Source organism: Salminus brasiliensis, chromosome 4, assembly GCF_030463535.1.
Source record: "Salminus brasiliensis chromosome 4, fSalBra1.hap2, whole genome shotgun sequence".
In the NCBI taxonomy this organism is placed as follows: domain Eukaryota; kingdom Metazoa; phylum Chordata; class Actinopteri; order Characiformes; family Bryconidae; genus Salminus; species Salminus brasiliensis.
Window position 1 is genome coordinate 21,808,352 of NC_132881.1, and position 25,389 is coordinate 21,833,740.

The following is a 25,389-nucleotide window of genomic DNA, read 5'->3' on the forward strand; positions in this document are numbered from 1 at the left end:
TGATGATCAGTGCGAGCAGTGTAGTGTAAAAGCTGTCTGGCCCCTAATCAATCAATACCACTGCGCATTACGCTCTTCTTCTAGCGCTCCCCAAGCGTTAGAGACTGTTGCCTTCTTCTGTTCAGCTCTATTCGCCATTCTCTTACTCTAAGAGCCCCCCTCCACCCCTGTCCCATAGTCCTCTGGTAATCCTGATAATACTAGAACATAAGGCTGTGGTCCCCCACCTGACGTTGTTGTCATTAGTATTATGATGTCGCGTTTCCCGCTGCTGATCGTCTGCCGCGACTATCGTTCACAATATGATCGATGAGCGTTGTGCCCGTGCATGAGCTGTATTTGTCTTTGTGCGCAGCGCCCTGCGGCTACAACATCACCGCTCCGAACGGCACCATCTTCTCTCCTGGCTACCCCAACGAGTACCCGGACTCGCAAGACTGCATCTGGCTCATCACCGTGCCCCACGGCCACGGCGTCTACATCAACTTCACCCTGCTGCAGACTGAGCCCGTCACAGACTACATTTCAGTGTGGTGAGCTCACACCCCTGGCCTGCATTACAGTGATGTTTGGCCAAAAATGAAATGTGCACAGTTTTCCCCCTGACCCCGAAAGAAGTTGATCATCCAAAACATGCTTTTCTTCTTCAATTTTGCACTTGTCGCTTTTGTCGCTACCAGACTCATTTAGCTAAGAAGTAATAGAATCATCATGAAAACAGCATTCCTAAATCCTTGCACACTTTTCTCAGACTGTAATATGGTCCCAAATAGACTTTATTATGTGGTTATGTGGTACACCTAAAGAAGCTGACAGACTGAAATGGATGAAATACTGAAATGGATGAAATTCCAGCTTCAAGGTGGCTGTCAGATAAAGTGGGGTCCAAAAGGCTGAAACCACCTTAAAACCACCTGGCTTCCATTTCTGCTGTTTAATCTACTTTTCTCTGTAGATGCCTCACGTCTACCCTGTAGATGCCTCACTGAACGTGTTGCAGTTTTGCACTTATCTTGCAAGTTCATGTATTTGTTAGTGTGAGAAAAAGGTATTTCATGTAAATAGAAATATTACAAGGCACAAAGCACATACATTTAATCCCTATTATAATCGAAAAAGAAGAATTATACTGAGGACAAGCTTATGCACTCACTAGGTTGAAAAAACATAGTGTATCCAACAAGAAAAAATCCTATTTTATCATACAGCAATAGGAACACTGTGGCACACAGAAAGTTCTGATTCTACACTCTGATCTGTTTCATTATGTAAATAGTGTAAACATTCACACTGCATGTAGTAAAATAGTCAATTAAATATTTCCTGGAGGAATGGCCTCTGGGGGGGTAAAATAAGATAAAATATTTGAGATTCTGCATTATTTCTGAATAAATATTCAAATTTAAGCAATTTGCGACACATTCTTGAGTCGTATCCCTTCCATTGTAGCTTGCAATCAGACATCTCTTGGGTTTGACGAACTCGTAAAGTCCATGTACTGTACCTTGAGCACATGCTGTCATAAGGGGAAAGGAGAGGATAAGCTGCATCAGTTCTCAAGAAATTATGAAATCTTTTTAGAATTTGACTTTTTACTTATTTTACTTAAATATTTATGCTGTTATTTGTAGTGGTTAATGCAATGTAGTGGGTTTCCTGTGGTGGACTTGGTTCAATACCCTGACCAGGTAAGTGCACCATGCACATAGCACAGTCAGACTCCTTGGGTAGAGAGAGATAGGATAAGATAAGATAATCCTTTATTAGTCCCACAGTGCCACAGCAGCAAAGGGATAGCAAGACACCCAGATGTAAAACGTAAGACTTTTAACGCTGCATTCATCTGCATGTGTAACATGATTCAAATGTCAGTCACTTTGGATAAGTACTTCAGATAAATGCCGTAAATGCCCTAATTAATATAGAAAGGGATCCAACATAGAAGTGTTTGCAGTAATGGTATCAGATCTTTTGGATCCCACTATACTTTTGTCCATTTTTATAGATAGCAGTATATCGCATGAGCAAGACTACTTAAGATTGCTTGTGATCTGTGGCAAGTGTGTGATGATTTGAACATGCAGCTAGCACTGGTACACCTCTCTTACACTGCAGGTAGGCAAATTTTGGATAGAAAGTGAGTCTTGACTAATTGACTTTATATGGAGTAAGCACAGCAATGTGTACACTGAACTGATACAGCAGAGTTTGTGAACCGCGAGCGTAATGGTGATTAAAGTTTGAGGTACTTGGTTTATGGAATTCGACTAGTTTCTGCTTTCAGACTTGTTGAACTTATTCCAAGCATGAGATTGATCACCTCAATTAACAGTTTTATGTAGTGTGCTAAATATAAGTAAAAGTAACAGAAATTACAACTTGTGTGATTTACTCATGACATTATTAGGATCTCTTCTTGAAACCTTGTGGTGCATGGTTGAACATCATACTTGTAATTTGAATTGCATAATCAAAAGCCCTCCTAAGTGGATGAAAAAAAGTGTAGCATTGGAGAATATGCACCCTATCTTGGCCTTTTTTCTTAGTTATGTAGGCCATTAATCTTCAGAAGCCATTAAAAGAGTGGAGTAGACTGTCAAGTCATCATTTTTTTCCCTGTTTTCATTCAACGCGGCCTGTAATGTAATGGCTTTACATGAAAGTCAGCACAAATTGTGCCATAGAGTTGAAAGTAAATCAATTTTCTCAAACTACTCTGAAATGGTGAGGCGTTATCAAACCGTTTAATGCAAGAATCAGGAGTTTGTAATATGTTTCCAATGGCGCGCCTGCTGTCTTCCAGGGACGGCCCTGAACAAAGCTACCCACAGCTTGGAATCTTCAGCGGCAACACAGCTCTGGAGTCTGCCTACAGCTCTTTCAATCAGGTCCTTATCAAGTTTCACAGTGACTTCTCCACAAGCGGATTCTTTGTCCTTAATTTCCATGGTTAGTAACTCTTCTAACTGAAAATAGATATATTTTTTAAATGTTGTCATCACAAATGTTGTCTGAAAAACGCTTGAAACTTAAAGTGCAACAGCACACAGCAGTGGCTTCTGAGGACATCAGCATTATTTCTCTGGATTAGTTACTCTCCTTTTTGTACATTGTTGTCAGCATGCAGGCATATGCTGACAAAAAAGTGCAGTCTTTAGTGTAAAATACAAGCTGGGCTTTCATTTCAACCTCCCACTGGAGTCAATATGAGGCAAATATAGAGTCTTCTGAAAACATTGGAAATTCTTGTTTAAATGACAGAAATTGTTACACAAAACTTTACAGAGACACACTTATGCATACATTATTAGGGAATAAATATGCACATTATATGCTCAAATGTTTGTACCTGCCTTGACACCCCTTCTAATAAATGCATTCAGCTTTAAGTTGCACTCATTGCTGACACAGATGCACACAATAGAATAGGACTCCCTAGAGCAGATAAACATGAACCTATTGGCACCATGCCTAATACCAGGTGTGGGCTAGAGAGGTATAAAGCTCCCCAGCATTGAGCTGTGGAGCAGTGGAACCGTGTTCTCTGGAATGATGGTGCTCCATCCAGTTGTTTGGGAATTGGAGATGAGGATTTTATATTCACTTGAATGTTGACAGTAACAAATGGTTTGACCAGAGTTACTCAAACTTGTATTTGTAAGACATGACCTGAAACCTTACATCTGCCTATAGGAACAGAGCATGTGTGAATACATGACATGAACTGAAGATGCTCAACAGCAGCTGCGATGCGAAGTTCCTTAATACAATTCTTTCTTTATCCTTCAGCATATCGTCTCAAAAAATGCCCCCCTCCCCCCACCGTGGAAGAAGCAGAAATACTATATGAAGATGAGGACTATGAAATAGGTATGTGCTGTGCTGCTAAGACTTGAATGTGTCTAGCCGAATTTTCTGAAAGTAGTAAAAAAAAAAAAGGAAAAGGAAGGAAGATGCAAGGCACTTGGGGTCTTTCTCCCAGGGAAGATGGGCTTTCAGACTGACAGAAAATTATTAAATATGTAGCGCATGTCAGAGGATAAAAAGCCTCATAACGCTCTTTCAAATGACTTCCATGGCACTGCAGTGGAAATTTAATTTTGCAGCAGGATTCGGCATGCAGTCGATATATAGTTATCAAGGTTAAACTGTGTCATTACAGGCTGGTGAAAAGTATTTCTGGCATTATTTTTGTTGAACTCTCTTTTTTTTGAGACAGAATAAGTGTACGTCATACATTTTTAATAAAAAAAGCCAGAATTGTTTAATTAGTGGTGCTGAAGATCCAAAATGTCTTTACGTTTGCAAAGACCTTCCTGTTAGGTAAAAGAGACAAAAATATACTCTTTTAAAAAATACAGCAATTAAAGAAAATGTAATAATAACATTAAAGTTAGGTGCAGATAAAAGAAAGGGAAAAAATAACTGCAAGAAAGTATTTTAAAATAAAGAAATATATATTTTTTATTAATTTAATAAGCATACTTAATGTGATATCTTTTGGTCTTTGTCCATCAGTGTTCTCTCAGAGAACCTAAGCAAAAAAAAAGTGAACTTGCATGTTTAAGGTGGTTCAGGTTCCTGCAGATGGCGTTGCATAAGGATGACTGGGCTATTAAAGAAGGATGAGAATTTCCCGTAGACCTGATTGAAAGACAGTTTTGCCACTGTTGGTAGACCCATAAAAACGTATGCTTCGTTACACCTGCAAATTCAGTTACTTTCTTTAAACTATGGCCTTTGGCACACCCAAATGCAATTACTCAATTTTGCTAATTATTAACATCTGCTTTGTGACCCAGGCATTTACTGCACTGTACCACCTCTGTACACACCTTGCCGGTACTTATAGCCCATCTACAGAAGCCTGAAATTACTACCACCTTTTTTTTTTTCTCAGTATGCATTACTCATATTTATCATTCATACTACCGCTGGGAGTCCCGCCACAGCGATACAGAAATCCACAGATGTGATTGGCCTCCAAACAGTAATATTAACTATCTGGCTTCTTTCTGTATTTGTTAACCAGCTAAAAAAACAAAAAGCCCTCAAGTGTTTGTACCAAAGTGCTAACAGAAGCTCCTCCCACCTTCAAAATTGGAAGAAGATTTTTGTAGTTTTAAAAAGAGAAAAAAAAATGAGAAAAAAATGTGCTCACGAGATGAATGTGGCATTACTGCAGGATGTTGCTATAGGTTTTCTATGCAGAATGTGGAAAATACTAGCACTAAATATTCTCAAGATTTAGAGCAAAGTTCATCAGGCGCATGTGAAAGTGCTAAAGCATTAAAATATTTAAAACTAGCAATACAATTTTAGAATCCACTCTAAAAGAAATGTGGAGCCAGTGGAGTAAGGTCTTGTGAGGTTCAACTCTATTTTCCCCCTCCAGGTGACGTTGTGAGATATCGGTGCTTTCCTGGGTTCACCTTGGTTGGCAATGATGAGCTCACTTGCAAGCTTAACTCCCACCTGCAGTTCGAGGGCCCTCCCCCGGTGTGCGAAGGTAAATGATAACATGAGGTTCAAAGTCAGGTTTGAAGAATACAGCCAACAGAGGAACCTGTTGAGGTGATTACTTAAAGTGGTAAAGACAAAACACGGAGGAGGACAGAAAAAAGGTCAGAGATCATCAGTTTGTCAGTGAGTTGTGGTTGGAGGGCTTGTGCAGAGCTTTGGCATGCCTGTGTTCACATAAAGGATAAAGGATAAAGGTGCACGTATTCGTCACTGTACAGTGTGGACTGTACAGCGAAATGTGTCCTCCGCATTTAACCCATCTGGTAGTGAACACACACTCACACACACACACGTGTTAGGGGCAGTGAGTACACACACACACCCAGAGCGGTGGGCAGCCAACTCCAGCGCCCGGGGAGCAGAGAGGGTAAAGGGCCTTGCTCAAGGGCCCAACAGTGGCAGCTTGCCGAGCCCGGGAATCGAACCCACAACCCTGTTATCGATATCCCGGCGCTCTAACCGCTGAGCCACCACTGCCCCCTATATAGGGGACACCATATAAAAGCAAAGGAATCAGCTGATAAAAGTAGCAGGCCTGCCTGGAAAGTACTGTACTATATGTGTCCAGACATCCACTCCACATTGCTGATACAGTAGTTCAGTTGTGCATTCACATTGTAGCTTCCATTGAGAACCATCAGGAACAGAATGGAAAACTCCAGAGCAGCTGCACATGAGCGTAAGATCACAATGCCCAATGCCAAGCATTGTCTAGAGCAGCATGAAGCCCTATTCGCTATTAAGCTCACAACTAATGTTGTCTCTTGTTGTCAGGGGAAAGCATGCATGAGTGTGTATAACTATCAGGACATGCAGTGTGGAACAGAAGACGTTGTTTGTGGTGCTGGAATTGCTCACATCTTTCTAAGAGAAGCGTACCTGGTTGTACCACACTACTTTTTTGCATGTTGTTTTTCCCATCTAAATGCATCATCTATGCAGTCGGGAAAACATGAGTTGCAATTCTAAGACAGAGCATTTTCTTGTGTGAATATCTTCTACAGTCTTCAAAATGTAACGTAAATTTGACAGGTATCATATACCGTACACTGAAAGCCTCTTAAAAGCATTTAATGCCTTTTGGACCCATATCGTAAGAGTAATGCAGCATATAAATCCCCTCTAAGTGCACAAAGCTGCTAATGTGTTCTCCAGAGGTTTCAGTAGTAAAACCTAACAGTTTGATGTGTCTGCAGTTGTTGTGCCACAAGCAAACAAGTTTTCTCTCCCTTTGTTTCCACATCCCTAGTGCCATTACCCATTTTAAGACATTATCTTAAAAAAACACCTTTTTTGTCTCATTGACTCAGGACCTATTCCTCAGGTAACACCAGAAGAAACAAGTAAAACCAAAGATTCAGACCTCACTCAAGAGGCTCTGCTTCATGCAGCTAACGCAAAGTCTAGCCTCTTCAGAGTTGTTTGAGTTAGTCTGATCAAAGAGCAGTTCTTTACAAATCCCCATAACTGGCTTCCTCTTGTTCTGACAGCTCAGTGTCCCGCAAATGAGGAGCATTCCACGTCCTCTGGGGTAATCCTGAGCCCAGGGTTTCCCAAAAATTACCCCAACTCCCAGACCTGCTCCTGGATCATCAAAGTGCTGCCCTCTTTCACCATTTCCATTTATGTGGAGATGTTCCAGAGCGAGAAGCAGTTTGACGAGCTGGAGATCTTTGATGGTAAACACTAGGGATCCACCAACATGAAGTTTTTCTCTAAATCTCTGAAATGATTCATTTTTGATTGCCTGAACACAGTATGTAATACGTAATGAACCTATTTAACACATGACTTACCCAACCACAGTAGATAACATCCCTCCACATAGTAGACTGGAAATTTAATTCCCTTTCAGCACCACTGGTATATCATTGCCCTTCCCATTGCAAAAAAGAAAATAAAAGGGTATAAAACCCACCAGCACAGGGTTGTGAAGTGATGGATCACCATCAAATACCTTTGGGATGAATTGGAGTGGCGTTTGTGCCCCAGATCTAATCGTTTGTCATCAGTATCTGACCTCGCTAATGCTCTTGTGGCTGAATGCTATCCTCACAACAATATCCTGATATCTCATGTAAAGCGTCCCCCTGGAGGTATTTACACCAGCATAAGGATGGTGGTTACAGGGAAAGGAAATTCCACCCCCTTGCAGCAGTGACAGCCCCCTCCTTGATTGCCATTGGTGGTGTATAGGAACAGTATAACAGTGGTATTCTCGTGTGAATGTTGAACTGAACCTCCAGTCTATTCCATGTGTGGGACAGTGGTGTTATCCACCATGCTATTCCCAGTTCAGATGAATTAAGAAACCCTTACACCTGGTAATGCCCAGCAGTGCATTTGAGCCAAAATATGGTTGATAATTGTTTCCATTTAATGGCAAGTAACATATTAGCTGGTGATAAATTGCACAGACCTAGTAAACAATTCTCATGACCTTTTGCTTCGGTCTGGTCTGTTGGAATTCCATTCTGTCACACCGTGGCCAAGAGTAAGTCTTGCTTAAAATATTCTCTCTGTTTTGTTGAGGCTTGTCTTGTTTTGTTTCCCAGGGCCATCTGGCCAGAGTCCCTTGCTGGTGGCACTTAGCGGAAACCACTCGACACAGCTGAATTTCACAAGCAAGACCAACCAGCTTTATCTCAGATGGTCAACTGACCATGCCACCAACAAGAGGGGGTTTAAAATCCGCTACACAGGTTTGTGCTTCTTGTCTGTATTTATAACTCCAGCACACTCGCATGGATTTCTTTTTTCAAAGCTGAAGCTGAACCTTTCAGAGTCAGATATGTCTTGCAGTTCTGTTATAATGTCGGGATGTTCCCTGCTGTTGCTGCTGTTGCTGTTTGTTGCAAAGCAAAGCGGTCTGGTCTTGGAGCAGCCGGGGAATGTGAGATACCAGCAGTGGACAACATATTCTGTTTTTCTGCCTTTAGTGTCAGGGTGGATTATTTCCTAAGCTTCTGGCCTCCAAGGCTCTTGCTTTGGATCCAATTTGGGTCAAAGAGGGAGAGGAAGTCAGCTTTTTCTAAGTTAGTCCTCATTAGACTAGGACCAGACGTTTCATACCTTCAGGGAGCCGTTGCATGGGCCTGACATAATGGAGGTCAAAGATTCCGTAATGAATTTTGCCGAATAGCCGCCTCATCCCATGCCTCACACCGACATTTTGACCAATGGCCAAGCTTGATGTATTGTGCACAAAGCCCCGGTGGCAATGATTATTCTCCATCTTTCTTCCTTCCATCTCTTTTGTCAGTGTGTCATGGGCCACATACACATACACATTCTTTTTCTTTCACTCCCTGGGTCTCTACCAGTGCCATTCCAAGTCCTGTTCCGTTCCAAGCCCTGTTATTATTCCACTTTATTTCCACATTTTCCTGTTTCCTGAATCCCCACATTCAAAGCATGAGCAGCCAGTGATTTTTACACCGGGAAGCCACATGGAAGCATTTTACACAAGCTCTCACATGGAAGCTCAGCATGCCCGTCAAATAATCGTTCAGGAAGGCCTCCACAGAGTTCCATAAACACTTTGAACAATGAAAGAGCGTTGAACGGAGAGTCGTAATGCGCGTCCATCTCGTTTTATCTTCACAAAATGGTGCTGTGAGTGGAGGCTTGACTCTTTCTGCTGGGCTTTTCTTCCCTTTCTTAAACACTCCATTGGGTTTTCATTAAACTAAATTAGAAGGCTGTGTTGCATGGGATTTTTTATGAGGTCTAGCCGCTCTCCACCAAGACTGAGCAAACGTCCTCAGCTCAGTTAGTGTGATGATGCAGCACTTGATTTTATTTGTCTGAAGTGAGATTAGCTCAAAGCTCCCCAGAGCCTCTGCTTTCGCACTGAAATGAATCAGCTTGTGTCATTTTGAAATGAGCTTGCTTGTCTTAACTAATTTTCTTGGCTTGATTTTTTTGTTGTTGTTGTGTATTGATTATTCAAAGCAAACACATAATTTATAGATTTTTTATTGTCTGCTTTGTTCCATTACCTTTATTATGTATTTTACATTTTCACATTACATTTTACATTTTATTGTAACTTTAATTGTATTGTGGCTACTGTTGCTTATTATCTTAGCTTAGATGTTCAGCCATTGTCACTTTTATTCACTACATGTATTTTGATTTGTCTATACATATTACATATGACATAACATGCATATTTTGCTTAATTCAGCAAGACACTGTCAAAGAGGGGTGCCTACTTGGCCCCTGTGAAAAGCTGGAGATGTAGTGGGTGATTAGTGTATGGGTGAAGGGAAGACTGTATGTAACCTTACCTAGGAGGTGTAGGATTTTGTTCTCTTGCTTGTCCCATGTTGCAGATCAGCTCATAAACAGCCTCAGTAACTTTGCTTAAGTTAGTTTTACCACAATAAATTCAGCGGTCTTTGGTCAAGTTTATTAAGTTGCGGTTTATATTCACCTCCAATGCGCACACAGTACACTTCAACTAACGTTAACCAGAGCTGTATCCCAGTGAGCGAACCTCTAATGTTTAATTATGCTATTTATTATGTCACTCACTCACTGCTGACTCGCCTGAAACATCATTTTCCGTGGGTGAGGGCTGTGGTTGATTTCTATTAAAAATGTTCTCATATCCATAGTTGGCTACGTTAGCTAGCTACCTAACTTGAACTGGCTCTGCTTCAGCTACTTAAAAATCCAACCTTGCTCATTGAGGTGACGAACTGAATGCCTGACAAAGCAACTCTCTTGACAGGACAGACACTAGATGTCTTGTTAATATCTTAGTTAATCAACTGAGATGGTGTAAAATAAATTGAAATGCTATTTACTCTTAACATCACCGTAAATACAGTGGTGTGATTGGTTATTCTGGCCCTTTGCAGGCTAATGGTTTAATGCAAAATTCCTCTTTTGTCCTATCACCACAGCGGCATATTGCAGTGTCAACAGTGTGCCCAAGAACGGCGGTGTGATCAACAAAACAAGAGAGCGACCTGGCAGCAGGATCCAGTACTACTGTAACGCAGGCTACCGGCTGGTGGGGCAGCGCAACGCCACATGCAGACTCTATCACAATGGCCTGTATCAGTGGGATGCCCCGGCTCCTCTTTGTCAAGGTAAACCAACCCAACACCTGTCTGCAGTGATCTTCCTGACTCAGCTCATTTGCCTCCTTTACTCAGATGTATCAGAAAGGTCTGACAATGGTGAAACACTACTGCATGCACTTTGACCCACAGTGATTACAGTTGCAGGTGCAGATTGGATTGGACCAAACATCTTGAATCTGTTTCTTCTGCATGGAGCTAAACATCATCTTTCTATTCTCTTATTTATATATCATACACATATTATATTTAGCATCATATACATGTGTAGTTTACATGAAAAGAGACACAATTCAGATATGAGCCATTGGTTTTCCACCACAAAACTGAATTTAACTGTTCAAGTGTAGCATCAAGTGCACTGACATGTCTGATTTGCATCTATTTGTCTTTACAAGAGGAATTAATTAGATACAAATACAAATAATATATTAGTAATATTTAAACTGATTTAACTACCACTTTAGTACAAAGACTCCTGGGTAAGGGTTCAGAAAGAAGGGCTAAAGTCCACATGACACCTGATGCCCTTTAACCCCTTTTCTTAATCCCACAAGTGGTCACAGTTTTTACTGTTATCTAATTATCTACTTTTCTCTATTAATATTGAAATTAATTAATATTCATAAATGTATGTGTATTTTAGTATCAGAAGTTGTCATGTGGAATAGGAAACGCATGAATTGGAATAATAATTTAAGCAATAATAAGAGCTTACTGTGTTCCATATAAGCTCACATGCTCTCTGGGGGACAAAAAAGAAATCATGGGTTATCCTGCAACAAAGAAAGCCTCATGGCTTGTTAATACATTGATAGAAGCATGCTAGTCCACACAAATCTTCAAATCTACACATAGATACGTTTTCCTTTCACCAGTGAGGATGTGTGCATGGCATAGCTCCTCTGGCAGCAGATTTAAACCATGGGAAAATGATCCAAGTAGTCAATTTTCATTTTGCTGGTGGAATGGTCAGTATGATCCTACTGAAAACTACAGACGTTTTAAACGTGTTCCAACAAGTATCAGTTGCCATAAAGGCTGTTTTTGTCAAATTCTGTGACTTCACTTCAGAAAGTGCTATGAAAAGTAGCAGTTATGCAGGTTTGTTAATTTTAATTACCAGGTAGATGCTAAATAGCCTTATAAATGCTGCCCTTCAGCAGCTTTCCTAATTTGTGAAATTTAGACAAATTTTACTATATTGCTTGCCCAGTGTTTCTTCTGAAATTAAGGGTATGAACACAATTTGTCCCCCTTTGGCTTCACTTACATCTCCGAATCTTTTGGAAGGACCTAAAACTAGATGTTAGAACATTGTTGTGATGGTTTGATTTCATTCAGCCACAGCAGCATTAGTGAGGTCAGGTGCTGATGTTTGCCAATTGGATTGCGAATGATGCTTTAGTTCAGCTTCATCACCTAAAGCACACAATTGCATTGCTCTGTGGTCCAATGGCAGGGAGATTTCCACAACTCCACAACAAGCTTGGCTCAGGCACATACTGACCATAAGCTACATGGCTGCTTAGGACCATCATGTTCTACTGCCAGTGCTTTTGTATGGAGATTACACCAATTGCCCAAATGGTTTTAACTAAATCACTGTCTGCCTAATCTGCAACATAATGTTGATGACCATGGACAGTAATTTCCATATGTTGTCTTTTACTTAGAAAAGAGCAAAACACTCATAATTAAAAGCCAATGAGCATTTTCTGGTTCCCATCAGTTCATGGGAAACATGTATTTTTGAGTTCTTAAATCAATGGCATTTTTGAATGAAGCTGTAAACCTGAGTAATCCATTCTTTGAGTGGGACCAGATGAAAAAATTGTTCAAGTTCAAGAGGCCTTTTTTCAATTTCAACCATAAATAAATAGACAGTAAACCAAAATATTTTCCCAGGGCTATGGTGCAACATAAAGCAGTACACTACAGGAACTGCAAATACACAAACATTTCTGCAAAAAATGCTTTTTGAAGCACTCTTAAAAATAAAGAGAATTATAATATAAAGATAATTCAAATGTTTGCCCTAGAACCATAATTGCACTAGAGATGTGTGTGAGTGACCTTTTAAAGGTTTAAGTAAAAGGTCAAATAAATTGATGTAAAGGGTCTTTCCTATTTAAACTCTCTCATATTACTCTTCACATCATATTACAAACATGATTCTTTATGGAACCAAAAGTGGTTTGGTAATACCTCATATGAACCCAGTATTCATAATGGATTTATAATGCATTATATTGCATAGTTTCTCATAATGACTGTCGTAAGCCTGTATAATGACTCATAAGCACCACATACATAACACTTCATAAAGTTTGAGTGTATGATTTATAAAGATTTCATAATGCATTATACTATCTGTTCATAAGAACATTGTGCATAATAATGTTGTAATGCACTATAATGCAGGTTTGGTATACTTGTGTTAAAAGTTATAATGCAACTTCTTAAAGAACATCTCAGGGTTATTGAATGGGAGCACTGGCTTGTTAAAACATACAGGTGTGGGATCCTTTGACAACTTTTCTGTGTCAATACAAAGTTCTCAAAGTTCACCCACAATTCATATTTGTACTGACAACAGAAAGGCAGTTACTCTTTGTATGTGCTTTTGTGTGTGTGACTTATGAACTGATATTTTCTAGGGTATAACATATAGTAGTGGAAAGTAGTGAGTGCTTTGTAGTTTTGAAGTTATTAAAATTAACTTTTCTTCAAATGGCATTACTAATGTCACTTATATGCCAGTAAAAAGAATTTATAATGCACTATAAGACATTATATAATACACTGAATTACATTTTTAAAGACATTTAAACTCACTTCACTTAAAGCCTGTGATGACCTTGCATGATGCTTTGTGTTAATACTTAATTTAAACATTTAAGTTTAGAATTTGAAGCTGTATGTTATAATGCATTATATGGTATAACATTCAAGTATACCAAAGCTGTGTTATTGTGCATTACAACATTAGTATGTACAATGTTCTTTTAAACAAATATTATAATGCAGTATGGAACCTGTCTTTCACACACTTTAACTTTATAAAATGTATGTTCCTACAAGTGCATATGAATTATACATGCTTATGACAGTCATTATAAGGTGTTATGTATGTCACATAATGCATTATAATTAATGGGTTCATAGGAAGTGTTAGCAGTGGTTGTTTGGCATTGCTCAAAGAACCATTTAAAGCAGAGTATAGGCACAATAAACTGGACAGTGCAGCGTTCTGAATATGTGTGGTGAGGACAAAACATAGCATATATAAAGTATTTCACAGTCAGCCTTTAGCAGATATAAACACAGCAGTTGCTGAGGTAGACAAATACAGTATTTTTATTAATACAGTACTGTTGGCAGTGTGGGTGGTGTAGGTGCAGTCCTGACTGATTCTTGCATGAATTACCAGGAAACCCTAGCAAGAGCCAAAGTGTCTAGTATTGTGCTGCCCCCATGTTCACAAACTGGATACCTCATAACAGCTTTGCATTCTCTCAAACCTCTTTAATACTAAAAGTTAAATTTTTGAACTTCCATCATAGTCATGTGCAGGGCTGTGGAAAAGACAGACCACTCTTTTTATTACATTTTTCGTTCAACAGCCATTATGCCCAAGTTCTTAATTTTCCATGTGCCTGAGGATTAGATACAAGTTAATCCACTTGCATAAAGTGGACAAATATTTTGAAAAGCACTAAAATCTTATCCTTAAGAGGCCTGAGGAAATCAGACTCCCCTGTTACTTCAGTTCTAGAAAAATCCAGATATTTATACTTGTCCTTCCACTGTGCAAAGACGACAAGAAGCTCAAGAAGCTCCCACTGTAAAAAGTTGCTGGTGTTCTCAGAACATTGGACTAATCACCCCGGAGTCCAGACTTTAACATTATTCAATTTGTCTGAGGTCTCTTGGATGGCAAGGAGCAGAAAAATTATAAAAAAAAGTTATAAAACTGAACTTTGGAGGTGTGGAAAAAGCTTCTGCAGAAACCCCTGTAAAGAAGGGATGCTGTACTAAAGGAAAATAGTGACTAAATACTGAAACACATTCTATGTAATTGTCTGTTATATGTCTTCCGTATTTTATCCAGGCAGTGGAAGACAAATATTTTGTATGTAATGTACTCAGTTGAGCAACTGCCCAAAAGATGCTATTAATCAACGTGACTGTCATGGCGTGCTAGGCCAGACACGATATGCAGGGAGCGATACCGAGGGGCTGACAGTGACCACCGTTCTTCTTCAAATACAGGATAATAAAATGATGGATGTGGTCATTGACAGTTTGTGGAGATTAGGTTAGAGATTAGGGTCAAATCAATCGAATATTTCTGTAAGCAGTCAGAACTACTGATTGTGGGTGTATGAACACTTTCGGACATGCCTTACAGTCACAGTATTGCTCACCCAGGCCGCGCTGATTCCATTACATCCGTCTGTTGAGTAGCACTCGAGAGTAGCACGAGTGTCCTTTGTCTCAATGTCGTTTGAACGTTCCGTCACGAACCATAATCAAGTGTGTTTGATGTGACTTGGCCTCCTTTAATTTCATTGTTCATGGTTCTCTCCTCTCGTCATTGGACAGCTAATTTTATCCTTCGCCTTGCGTAGCGCTGTGTCCCCCCATTTGTGCTCCTTTGCTCCCTGCCCGTGGTCCTCCCACCATCATGACACAGACGGTCCTCTCTGTATGTTCATTAGGGAGGAAAGTTGCTGAGAAGAGGCAGTGTATTAGCATAAAGGCGGGAGCAGGCTGAAATTTATGCAGGGCTAATTGTTTCTGGGTGCGCTTATCTGTGCTGGCTTGTTTGAGGGAGTTTATGTCAGACAATTACCTGTTTAGAGATCGTGTGAGAGGAAATGTGGCTTATGTGGAAGTGAATGCACACACACACACACACTCTCTTTCTCACAGCTGTTTTCTGGTTACAAGGAATTATAATGGTAGCGTTGATCCTCCCATTATCTAGTTTGGTTCCGACATGGTTGTAATCCATACGAGTCTGAAGACGGTTATTATCATCAATCAACATGCAATCATGCACTGGCATGTTTGTGAGGAAATGTCATCTTTTGTTAGCAACTGGTGTGATTTCCACAACGCTCTGCTGGCAATCTGCAAGCTGGCTTACGCAATCACACAGTTAATCCGAAGCTTTTAGGCTGTTAAGATGGTGCCTGAGGCTTCACTGTTTTAGGAGATTTCAATCAGTCGCCTCCCGCCAAAAACGGCTCGCCCTCGCGCTGACAAAAACCACATCGACGTTTCCAACAAGGAATCTCATTACGGGTAATCATGGAGAGCTAGATGACACCTCACCAAGGACTGGAGGTTACAGCATTAATATTCTTCCCTCATCTCGAAACAAGTGGAACAGGCTTGGCTCTGCCCCATCTGCGAAGCCAAGGCAGCCAGAATGTGAGCTAATTAAGGCCAATCATTTCTTTAAATGGTGGGAACAATCCAAGCAGTCAGTCTAGAGGTCAGCTTAGGGCAGTTGAGGGGTCGGGGCATGCTTTTTCTTTATTTCTCTTTATTTATTTATTTATTTATTTATTTATTTATTTATTTTGGGGGGGGGGGGTGTTACACCCTTTGTACAGTGACCAGCCCTTGAGCTATTCTGACACAAATGTGCTTTAATTGGTCCCATTGCTTTTCCCCGAGTGGAGAAAACATCTGTTTGCTTGCATGTGTCTTTAATTTTTATTACATCCAGCCGTGCTTCCAATTTAACTCCCATTAAACAGAGGGAGAGCTAGAAAGAGTTGCTCGCACTTGGCTTGGTGCTTTTTGCTATTCCTTTGGCATTCGCGGTAACATCAAGAGGTGATCACAGCTACTGCTGGTTGTATTCCTGTTTGAATACAAACCCGACACTGGTGTGCCTAAACCAGAAATGAGGGGTGTGATGATGAAAGAGTATCATTATTGACAGGATTGGTAACTGGTAAATGAGCAAGTAACTGTTACTGTACAGCGAAAGGTGTCCTCCGCATTTTACCCATCTGTGGTAGTGCAACACACTAGTGAACTAGAGTTAGTCAGCACACACACAGAACGGTGGGCAGCCAACTCCAGCACCCACAGAGAGGGTGAAGGGCCTTGCTCAAGTGACAGCTTGCTGAGTCCGGATATCGCACCCACGACCCTGTCATCAATAGCCCGGAGCTCTAACCACTGAGCCACCACTGCCCCATAGTCCATTCTGGATTACTACTACTAATAATACTACTACAAGAACAGCAAGCCACTCCTAGCATCAAACAGGCTTGTCAGGCCTTCTCTTTGGCAACTCACCTTTAACAGTAACTGGCAGGAATATATTTTTAGACACTCTCTACACACCAATCCCAAAGGTCACTCTGTAGCCTAATAAGCTAATGATGCTGATGGTCGCAAGTAAGCTGCTAATTTAGCTGTTTGGCTAAGCATAGCCACTTAAGCCATTCATGCTAGTTAGATTTTATTTATTTTTTTCCTTGTCCTTACTTTGTAATTTTCATTCTCACAGCCAGCTCCACACGTGTCATTGTCCTGGTGCACAGTATCACTGTTCTGTGGGATTTTAAGGAATTGTTATTAAAACGTTTAAAAGACAAAACCTTTGCTCTGTTAAAGGCAGTAGATATTCAGGTTGGAAGAGGATGCTTTAAGTGATGTAAGCTGCACCTTCAGATGGGCTAACACTAGACCTATTTGGTGCAGTTTTGTATGCTGAGAAGGACTCACCGTCTCATGCATGAGGTCTTTTGAAAAACTTCAGCTAGCAATGCTAATTCTGACATCCGTGTGAATGCATTGCTATTTATCAACAACACAGAGGGTGTTTTTTTTTTTTAACAACTATTGAAATCTGCCCCTAATTAGTGCCTCATCAAATCATTTACTCGTATTGTTTTGCAGCTATCTCATGTGGTGTTCCAGATAGCCCAGCCAACGGCTCTTTCCACGGCCTGCAATACACTGTGGGCAGCAAGGTCCAGTACCAGTGTGACGAGGGCTATCAGCCGGAGAGCACTGCCCTGTTGTCTGCCGTCTGCCTGGACGATGGCACCTGGAGCAATGCGGCCCACCCGCTTCGCTGCTTACGTGAGCCCCTCCTAGCTTTTCCATTTCCATGCCAACAGCATGTTCAAATGTCCACGGCTTTAACTGAGCTCATTGCAGCCGGCACCCTCTGTTGGCTGATATGTCCTCTGAGAAGGATGTAGGGCAGGTAATTGGCCAAATGAACGATAATGGCTTGATTTTTTTTTCTCTCACAGTTTGGGACTCAAACAAGACAAATGCTATGATGTAGCATGTCCCTTCCCCCTCCCTTTGTCCTGACCTGAATTACCAGTGGCCCCTGAAGCAATCTAGGCTAATATATATCCACAGCGCCTGCAGCGTAATGGCTGCATATTATGCGCCCCCGGGTTAATGTCCAAAAGATGTTCATTAAAATTGCTTAGAAAAAGCATTGTTCTTGTACAATATTTGTACAGTTTAATTTATGAAAACTTATTGTTTGACTGTTTTTGTTTATTTTACACTTGTATCGAACTCTGTGTCCACATGGTGAGAAATGCTGCTTTTAAACTAAGGTTCTTTTATACAGCATTATCTTAGAACACTGTAGTTCAAATTATGACATGAGACTATCACAGCATGAAAACGTCTACCAAAACATCTACATATATATTATGGATGTCACAGTATCTGAAATTTGGTCTGTACCAGTACCACTGAAATTCTACAATTCTCAATACCTAGTTCGATACCACAACAAAAAAGAAAAGGAGAAACCAATCAAATAAATGTAGCTCAAAATGATCAATCATTTGAATCATTTGTCTTTTTTTTTTCAAGCAACTAGAGTGCCTTTGATTATTTTATTAAGTCATTAAATGCATGAGTTTAAACAGAATAGGTGACATTGCTAAAAACATGTAGCTCTACCATTTGCTGTGTATATTACATACACAGAATTTTCACAGAGAATGTTTAAGACATTCAAAACAACATCATGTTTCAGCACTTTAAACATCTGTTTTTGGAGAATTATCAATTTTATTTATGTATTTATTTTGGGGGGTAGGGCAAAATTGCCAGGGCAAAATGAAGTAGTCGGAGCAATTTATATTAAAATATTATATACTTTTTTTTCTACCAGCATTAATCTTGCATTTTACATAATGTATTTTTAATATATATTACTTGTAGTTGAATGCTCAAGTGCATGCTGTCCACCAGAGTGAAAACATGAATAACTAATTCAATGTTTACATTAAAAAAATAACTTTTTATCAGCTTGAATGATGAGTACAGTTCCATTTTGGCCCTACGTAACTAACTCACCATTTAAAGTGAGACGCTAACCCTTGCTAAGTTGGTTCAGGTTTCTCTCCGATTCATTTTAAATGCCTTTCAGCTGGTAAAAGTTAATAAACAGGCTAGGGCATAAATTAATGCAGAGCATGTTTAGACTTTTTTATCAGCTTGATGAAAAACTGTTTGATTGCACTTGGTTTTGAGTTGTGAGCTTAGACTATGCAAACGTGTTCTGTAACTGGAGCTGAAGCATCCAGTAGCTACAACTGCAGCATCTCACCATTTTTATATAATAATATATTCACAGTTTGTTGTAACACATTGGAACACGTGAACAGGCACAGGTGTCTTTACCACTGCGGTGCCTGAATGAAGGGGTTAGTACATCAAGGTATAACAATGAATGCCCAAATGCTACATCTCAAACTTGGCTTACCTGCTGAATTGTAACTGAATGTCTGATTGTAATTGTGTGCATTGAAAGGAATCTAAAGATTGTACGTCAGCCTGCTGGGGAGCGAGGTGTACTTATGTTACTTTATCTGGCCCAGGCCTGCTTACTCCACTTAACGTGGGCTTCTTTTTTTTCCATTAATGCTTTCTTGGCTTTGTGTCCCACAGCGGTTCAGTGCCCCAACATTGAGAGCATGCTCTCGGAGCACATGGTGTGGCGTTTAATCTCCGGCTCTCTGAACGAGCTTGGGGCGCAGATAATGCTAAGCTGCACTCCTGGTTACTACCTGGGGGGTCGGAGGACTATCAAGTGCTTACCCAATGCAACCTGGGGAGGCCTGGAAGAGAAGTCGAGCTGCAAGAGTAAGTCTGCACTCTTAAAAGGGTGCTCTAACACACACACAGACACACACACACACACACACCTATGCTCACATAAATGTATTTGCTTTTGTACCAGAGTGGGAAAATATAGCCATGTCAGTACGGAAAAGATATAATAAGTGATTGTAAAATAAGTGACTGCATAAATATTTACCCCCTTTAATGTGGCTAATCTAATTCAACAGAGGTTCAGACAATTGGTGCTAGTAGTCTCACTATTAGTGAACTGTACAGTGCAGTGAATTTGTCTCAAATGATAAAGTGTAGTATAAAAACACTTGTCTGTAAGGTTCAGTCCACTGGTTAATCAGTATTCCTGGCTACAAATACACCATGAAGACAACAGTACACACCACACAACTCCAAGAAAAGGTTATTGAAGAGTACAAGTCGGGGGATGGGATATAAAATTATTATGGTTACCTTCCTTCTTTATCTTCCCCTCTACACATCTCTACACATCATATTATGCTGTCCTCATCAGTTCCAGAGAAATCACAATTTTGCGTATCTATGATGATCTGTGGTAGTTTTAGTTAATTTCGGGATTCACCCCTTGAATGTTTTCCCATTTCATGGTCAATATGATTTGGCTTTTTTTTAAACAAAAAACCTTTAATTTCATAGTAAAAATGTCTAGTCCAGGAAACTGGACATAATGCAGGCATAAGATGCTGAGGCAGAGGATATCTAGGTTTGCTTCTAAGCTTCCAAACAAATCTAAAGTTGCCATTGTTCAAGAGCTGTGCCAATAGAAGTCAAAGAAGCTGCAGAATTCTGGAAAAAGAGCTTGTGGACAGATGAGACCAAGATGAACCTGAAACTGAGGTGAAACAAGAGCCAAAACAAAAAACTGTCCGCAACCCAAAGCATTCCAACATGAGTGTCATGGGTTGGGCCTGTATGGCTGCCACAGATGCTAATGCATTTATCTTCATTATTGATGTACAATGCACAATTAATTATATGGTATGTAGGAACATCTTGTCTGCTCAAGTTCCAGTAAATGCCTCCAAACTCATTGTGGGGCGCTTCGTCTCACAACAAGATAATGATCCCAAAGGAAAGTTCTTGCCAGGCACCCGATTTAAATCCAATTGAGCATATGTTCCATACACTTAAAAGAAAGCTTAAGGGAACAGGACCCAAAAAAAGCAAGAGCTGAAGATGGCTACATTAGAGGCTTGGCAAACCAAGAGAAGATACTCAGCACCTGGTGATGTCTATGAATCACAGACATCAGACAGTGATTGCATGTGAGGGGTGTGCAACAAAGTTTCTAAACATGCTTTAATGTACCTCTCATTGCTTTGAAATAAAGTATGTGTCCTTGTCCCAAACACTATGGAAACACACATGCAGAAATAAAAAAAATCAACATTACAGGAGAAGAAAAAAAAATCAGTGTAAAAGACTATATTCCAAATAACTTTGGAGCATTTCTATTGGTCCATTACTCACTCATTATTCATTGGTTACATGCTGAGTCATACACTGATGTTCAGCAACTGTTTTAGGTGTGTTTAGTCTGTCCCTGTATAAAGGAAAAAAAGACAACAAGTAACAGCTATTCCAACAAGATAATGCAAGAAGTAACTCATGTTCCTCATGTGAAATACAGTCCAGATTGAAAACCCATTGAGACCTTCAGGGGCTATATTGGGAAATGTGAGGGGGAGACAAATCTAACCACTATGGACAGCCCGTGGATAGCATTGAGGAAAGCAACCTTAGAATTTCTGTCAGTGTAGTGTTTATCAACGTTCTGTAGCTAACAATTGGACACTGCTTCGTCATACTTCTAAAGTTTCCCATACATTCCTCACTAATTTCTACACACCATTCACATAGATATTGTAATTCACCACACACTCTTCCCTTTTCTTTTGTTTTTGTTATTATAATTGTGATGATGATTCTTATTAATGATGATGATGATGTTTATTCGTGTGTAAAACTAACCAAAACTAGCCTGACCTCAGGAACCAAAAAGGTACTGTCTTTCTCTGGTTTTCCGTCAAAACAAGCATGAAAACTAGCATGCACTTACATACACACACACACTCTTATACTACCTTCCACACTCAGAGAAATTCATTCGAAAGCCAGGCACAAAAGAAAATACCTCATTGTTTGACTAATTTGCCAGTAAAGCTCTTGACGTTTTTAAAGACTAGATTTTTGGGGGGGCTAATTACATTGCACGGTCCATTGTGTGTTTACGAATCTAATTCATTATGATAGTTAATATGTCGGAAATCCGGACCCTCTCTATACGATGACCGCTTTATTTCAGCACTGATCCAAGCCTAATCCTCTGGATTTGGTGTGCGGGCGTAAGACGGGGGGCCTGTGCCGCCCAAGCTAGCTGTTCCAATCAGGCTCCTGTTTCTTGCTCTCAGGCGGGCTGGGTAAACAGCACTCTGATGATTAAGCCGTCAGCTGGAATGTGCTTTGTCTAATTAGAGGTCAGCAAGTGAATGTAAATATTGTAATCAGAGAAAGCTTTAGTTTTGTAATGTGTTTACCCACTCTGATGAGTTTGATGGGAAACTATGTGCTTTCCCATGTTACTGAGCTTCTGGATGTCTTTTTGATCTGGATTAACCAATGAGGGTTCTGTGTTTGATTGCTCCCTTTTTATGATGACAAAAATATGTGTGTGTGTGTGTGTGTGTGTGTGTGTGTGTGTGTGTGTGTGTGTGTGTGTGTGTGTTTGTATGTGAGTGTGATACTCTGTCTATGCCTCAGAAAGGTTTTGAATGTGAACTGAGAGGACTGTGGTACGGTGTGATGTGGAGGGCTTCTGCTAACCACTGCAGAGTTCAGCTGGAGTTCATATGAACAGTAGCTGCTGATTCACCTGGGTTCAAACATGATCAGACTGCAGAGCATATGCTTACAGAGTTAGCTTTTCTTCTCTGATGAAGTACATTTAGAAAAGTTTTCTTTTGTAACACCACCAGGTGTTTGCTTACCAGTGCTTATTTGCTTCCCATATTTAATGGTAGGGCAGATCAGAAGGAAGATCAGAAGTAATGGTGGATATCCTACTTTCAAGACATATGAAAGCCTTCTCACAGCTTTCTTCATGTCTCTCTTCACAGTGGGCAAGAATAAAATTTAGGGTTAGCTGTAGTTATTGAGCAACATCCAGGCTTTTTAAAAAAATGTTGTGTTCACTGTGTCGTTTGCAGTTATCTCCTGTGGTGACCTGCCTTCACCTCCCAATGGCAAGAAGATGGGCACCTTGATCACCTTTGGCGCTACAGCCATCTTTATGTGCAACACGGGCTACACGTTAGTGGGTTCTCATGTGAGAGAGTGTCAGGCCAACGGCCTATGGAGCGGAGTAGACACTAAATGTCTGGGTAAGAAAAAGCTTCTGCATGTCGCTAGGGATTAAAATGCACACACAGGGAAGCCTGAAAAAACAGGAATGTCCTGGAGCTCTGACAGAAAGGGTCAGGGGCATGCTTATTTCTATGAATTCATTCATAGTTGGATGCGGGAGTCAGTTACTTTGCCACATTTCAACAAACGGCATGTAGTCCTCAAATTCAATAGTATTAAATTTGTATTTGTTACACTGCATCACAGGTTTAGCAGGGCATTGTGTTTGAACAGCTGGGGGGGTCGTTGCCACACTATGTGCAGAGAGAAGTTCTTGCGGAGAAGTGCCCTTAGTTCTGGTTAGTTTGAGTTAGTTCTGGTGTTAGCGCTGTGTTAGCTCGACTGAAGGAGCAGCTTGGTTTGGGAAAAACAAAACTGTTATTTAAGGGAAATCTGCTCTTCATGGCAGAAAAGACACTTTGATGAGCATGAAACTAAGTGTTGCAAAATACAGCTTACTCTAAAAGCTATGAAATATTTTCTTACATGTTTAAGCCTAAGTCCATTTTCTTTCCAAGTAGGCTAATCTTACTCTAGAGGGCAAATAATGCAAATATCCAAATTAAGCCCCTTAAATATCTTTCAATACCCAATAAAAGACCAATGTAGTTCTTCATATTTCTCACCAATTTCTTCTCCTGGGTGCAGCTTTTGTTCCCCCTCCAATAACAAGCCTGATGGTGGCTTCTTCTGCCCACACAGCTTTAACCAAACAATGCATTTCACTCTGTTCAGTCAGAGAGCCTTGGCAAGTAAAATAACCAAAAGTTAGCAAGCTAGCTCAACTGTCAGTGGTTTGTTTGTTCGTCCATACAAACGACCAAGCCAGCAGTCTGTTTGTGTCTTCCCTAAACACACACTCAGCAGTAAAGTGCATTTTTTGAGGCGTTGACACATAAAAGCTTATTGATATCTTAGTGCCTGAACATGGCAGAGTCTAAAACTCCACCTGCATATGTAAAAGAGCTAAATTTACTACTATTATCTCCTGCTTCGTTCGTGCTGTTGTGTTCAGTTCTGCCGTGCAGATTGAGAGCGAACAACACAGGGCCAATCAACTTAGATAGTTTCAGGTAGGTCTGTACAGTGTTGTTTTTTTTTGCTCATTTGGTTGTAACACTTTATTTTAGTGTACTAAACAAATTCAGTATTTTGCCTTTTGTGCCCAATTCTCACCCTTAAGATACCTAATAGAGCAGTGAAAAGCTGTCATCTGATGTTTAAAGGACCGTGTATCTAAAAGCCATTCCTTTGAGAATCAGTGGCAATATGCGAAGAGTTTGCCTTGAACACTTGGCTTTACAAACAGCAGATTGAGGCTCTGAGTGATTTATTATTAGATGGTGCCATAAGACAAAGCAGACATCTAATGCACCTTCTGCAGTCCGTAATCCGTCGCCCTCTCCTCACGCTTCGCTGTGTCACGGGGGCTATAAACACACTGGAATCCCTAAGCAAGCAGCCAAGGCAGATGAACTGAAATGCATCGCTGTTAGAAGAGCGCACTCCCTGACCCTTAGCCACATCGCCCGCTGCCTGACCAAACAGTACTGAGGGCGTTTCATCAAAATGTCAACCACTGACTGCTGCAGAAAGAAAAGTAGGGCTGGTGTCTTTCTCGCTCAGACGCTGTTTAACATGGCTCTCGGTTGCCGTCCCGATTCATATTAGCTCATCACATACTGCTCTAGCTTCTGCAGACGGACGCTAATGATACAGCCTTGTAAGTCTGAGTTGTTTGTCGGTTTCTTTTTTTGTCTTAGCTGGCCACTGTGACTCGCCTGATCCCATCACTAACGGCCATATCAGCGGCGACGGCTCCAGCTACAGAGACACGGTGGTGTATCAGTGCAACCTGGGATTTCGCCTCATCGGAACCTCAGTGCGCATCTGCCAACAGGACCACAGGTGGTCAGGGCAAGCACCTGTCTGTGTTCGTAAGTGTCTACTGGGTTTAAAAATAACTTCCTTTCCTGCTTTCATAGGAAGAGTTCGCTGATGTTTCTTGAAATGTCTTCAACATAGTTTGTGTGTGAGAGCGGTGGGGGCCGAGCTGATTGCTGGGCTGTTAACCTGCAGAATTTCAACCTGCTGCCTTTTTTTCAGCTCATAATAGGATTCAATTGGGAGAAAATGTAGGCAGAGCTTGGACCTAATGTACATCTATTATGTTAACATCTTAAAGCTTGGGAGACAGGATGTG

General features: G+C 40.6%; 1 protein-coding gene across 5 annotated transcripts in view; it reads left to right on the forward strand.

Moving 5' to 3' along the window:
- csmd1a (CUB and Sushi multiple domains 1a) overlaps positions 1-25,389 on the forward strand; it is a 498,833-nt gene that overhangs the window by 432,647 nt on the left and 40,797 nt on the right. For 4 of the 5 annotated variants that reach the window (XM_072677610.1, XM_072677611.1, XM_072677613.1 and 1 more), the window contains exons 43-53: positions 356-533; positions 2,804-2,949; positions 3,790-3,870; positions 5,396-5,509; positions 7,014-7,202; positions 8,079-8,225; positions 10,437-10,625; positions 17,547-17,732; positions 19,578-19,772; positions 22,991-23,164; positions 24,950-25,123. In XM_072677610.1, the coding sequence (XP_072533711.1) occupies positions 356-533; positions 2,804-2,949; positions 3,790-3,870; positions 5,396-5,509; positions 7,014-7,202; positions 8,079-8,225; positions 10,437-10,625; positions 17,547-17,732; positions 19,578-19,772; positions 22,991-23,164; positions 24,950-25,123 (1,773 nt within the window). The remainder of the gene's footprint in view (positions 1-355; positions 534-2,803; positions 2,950-3,789; positions 3,871-5,395; positions 5,510-7,013; positions 7,203-8,078; positions 8,226-10,436; positions 10,626-17,546; positions 17,733-19,577; positions 19,773-22,990; positions 23,165-24,949; positions 25,124-25,389) is intronic. The other variant, XM_072677614.1, reaches the window with a different exon arrangement.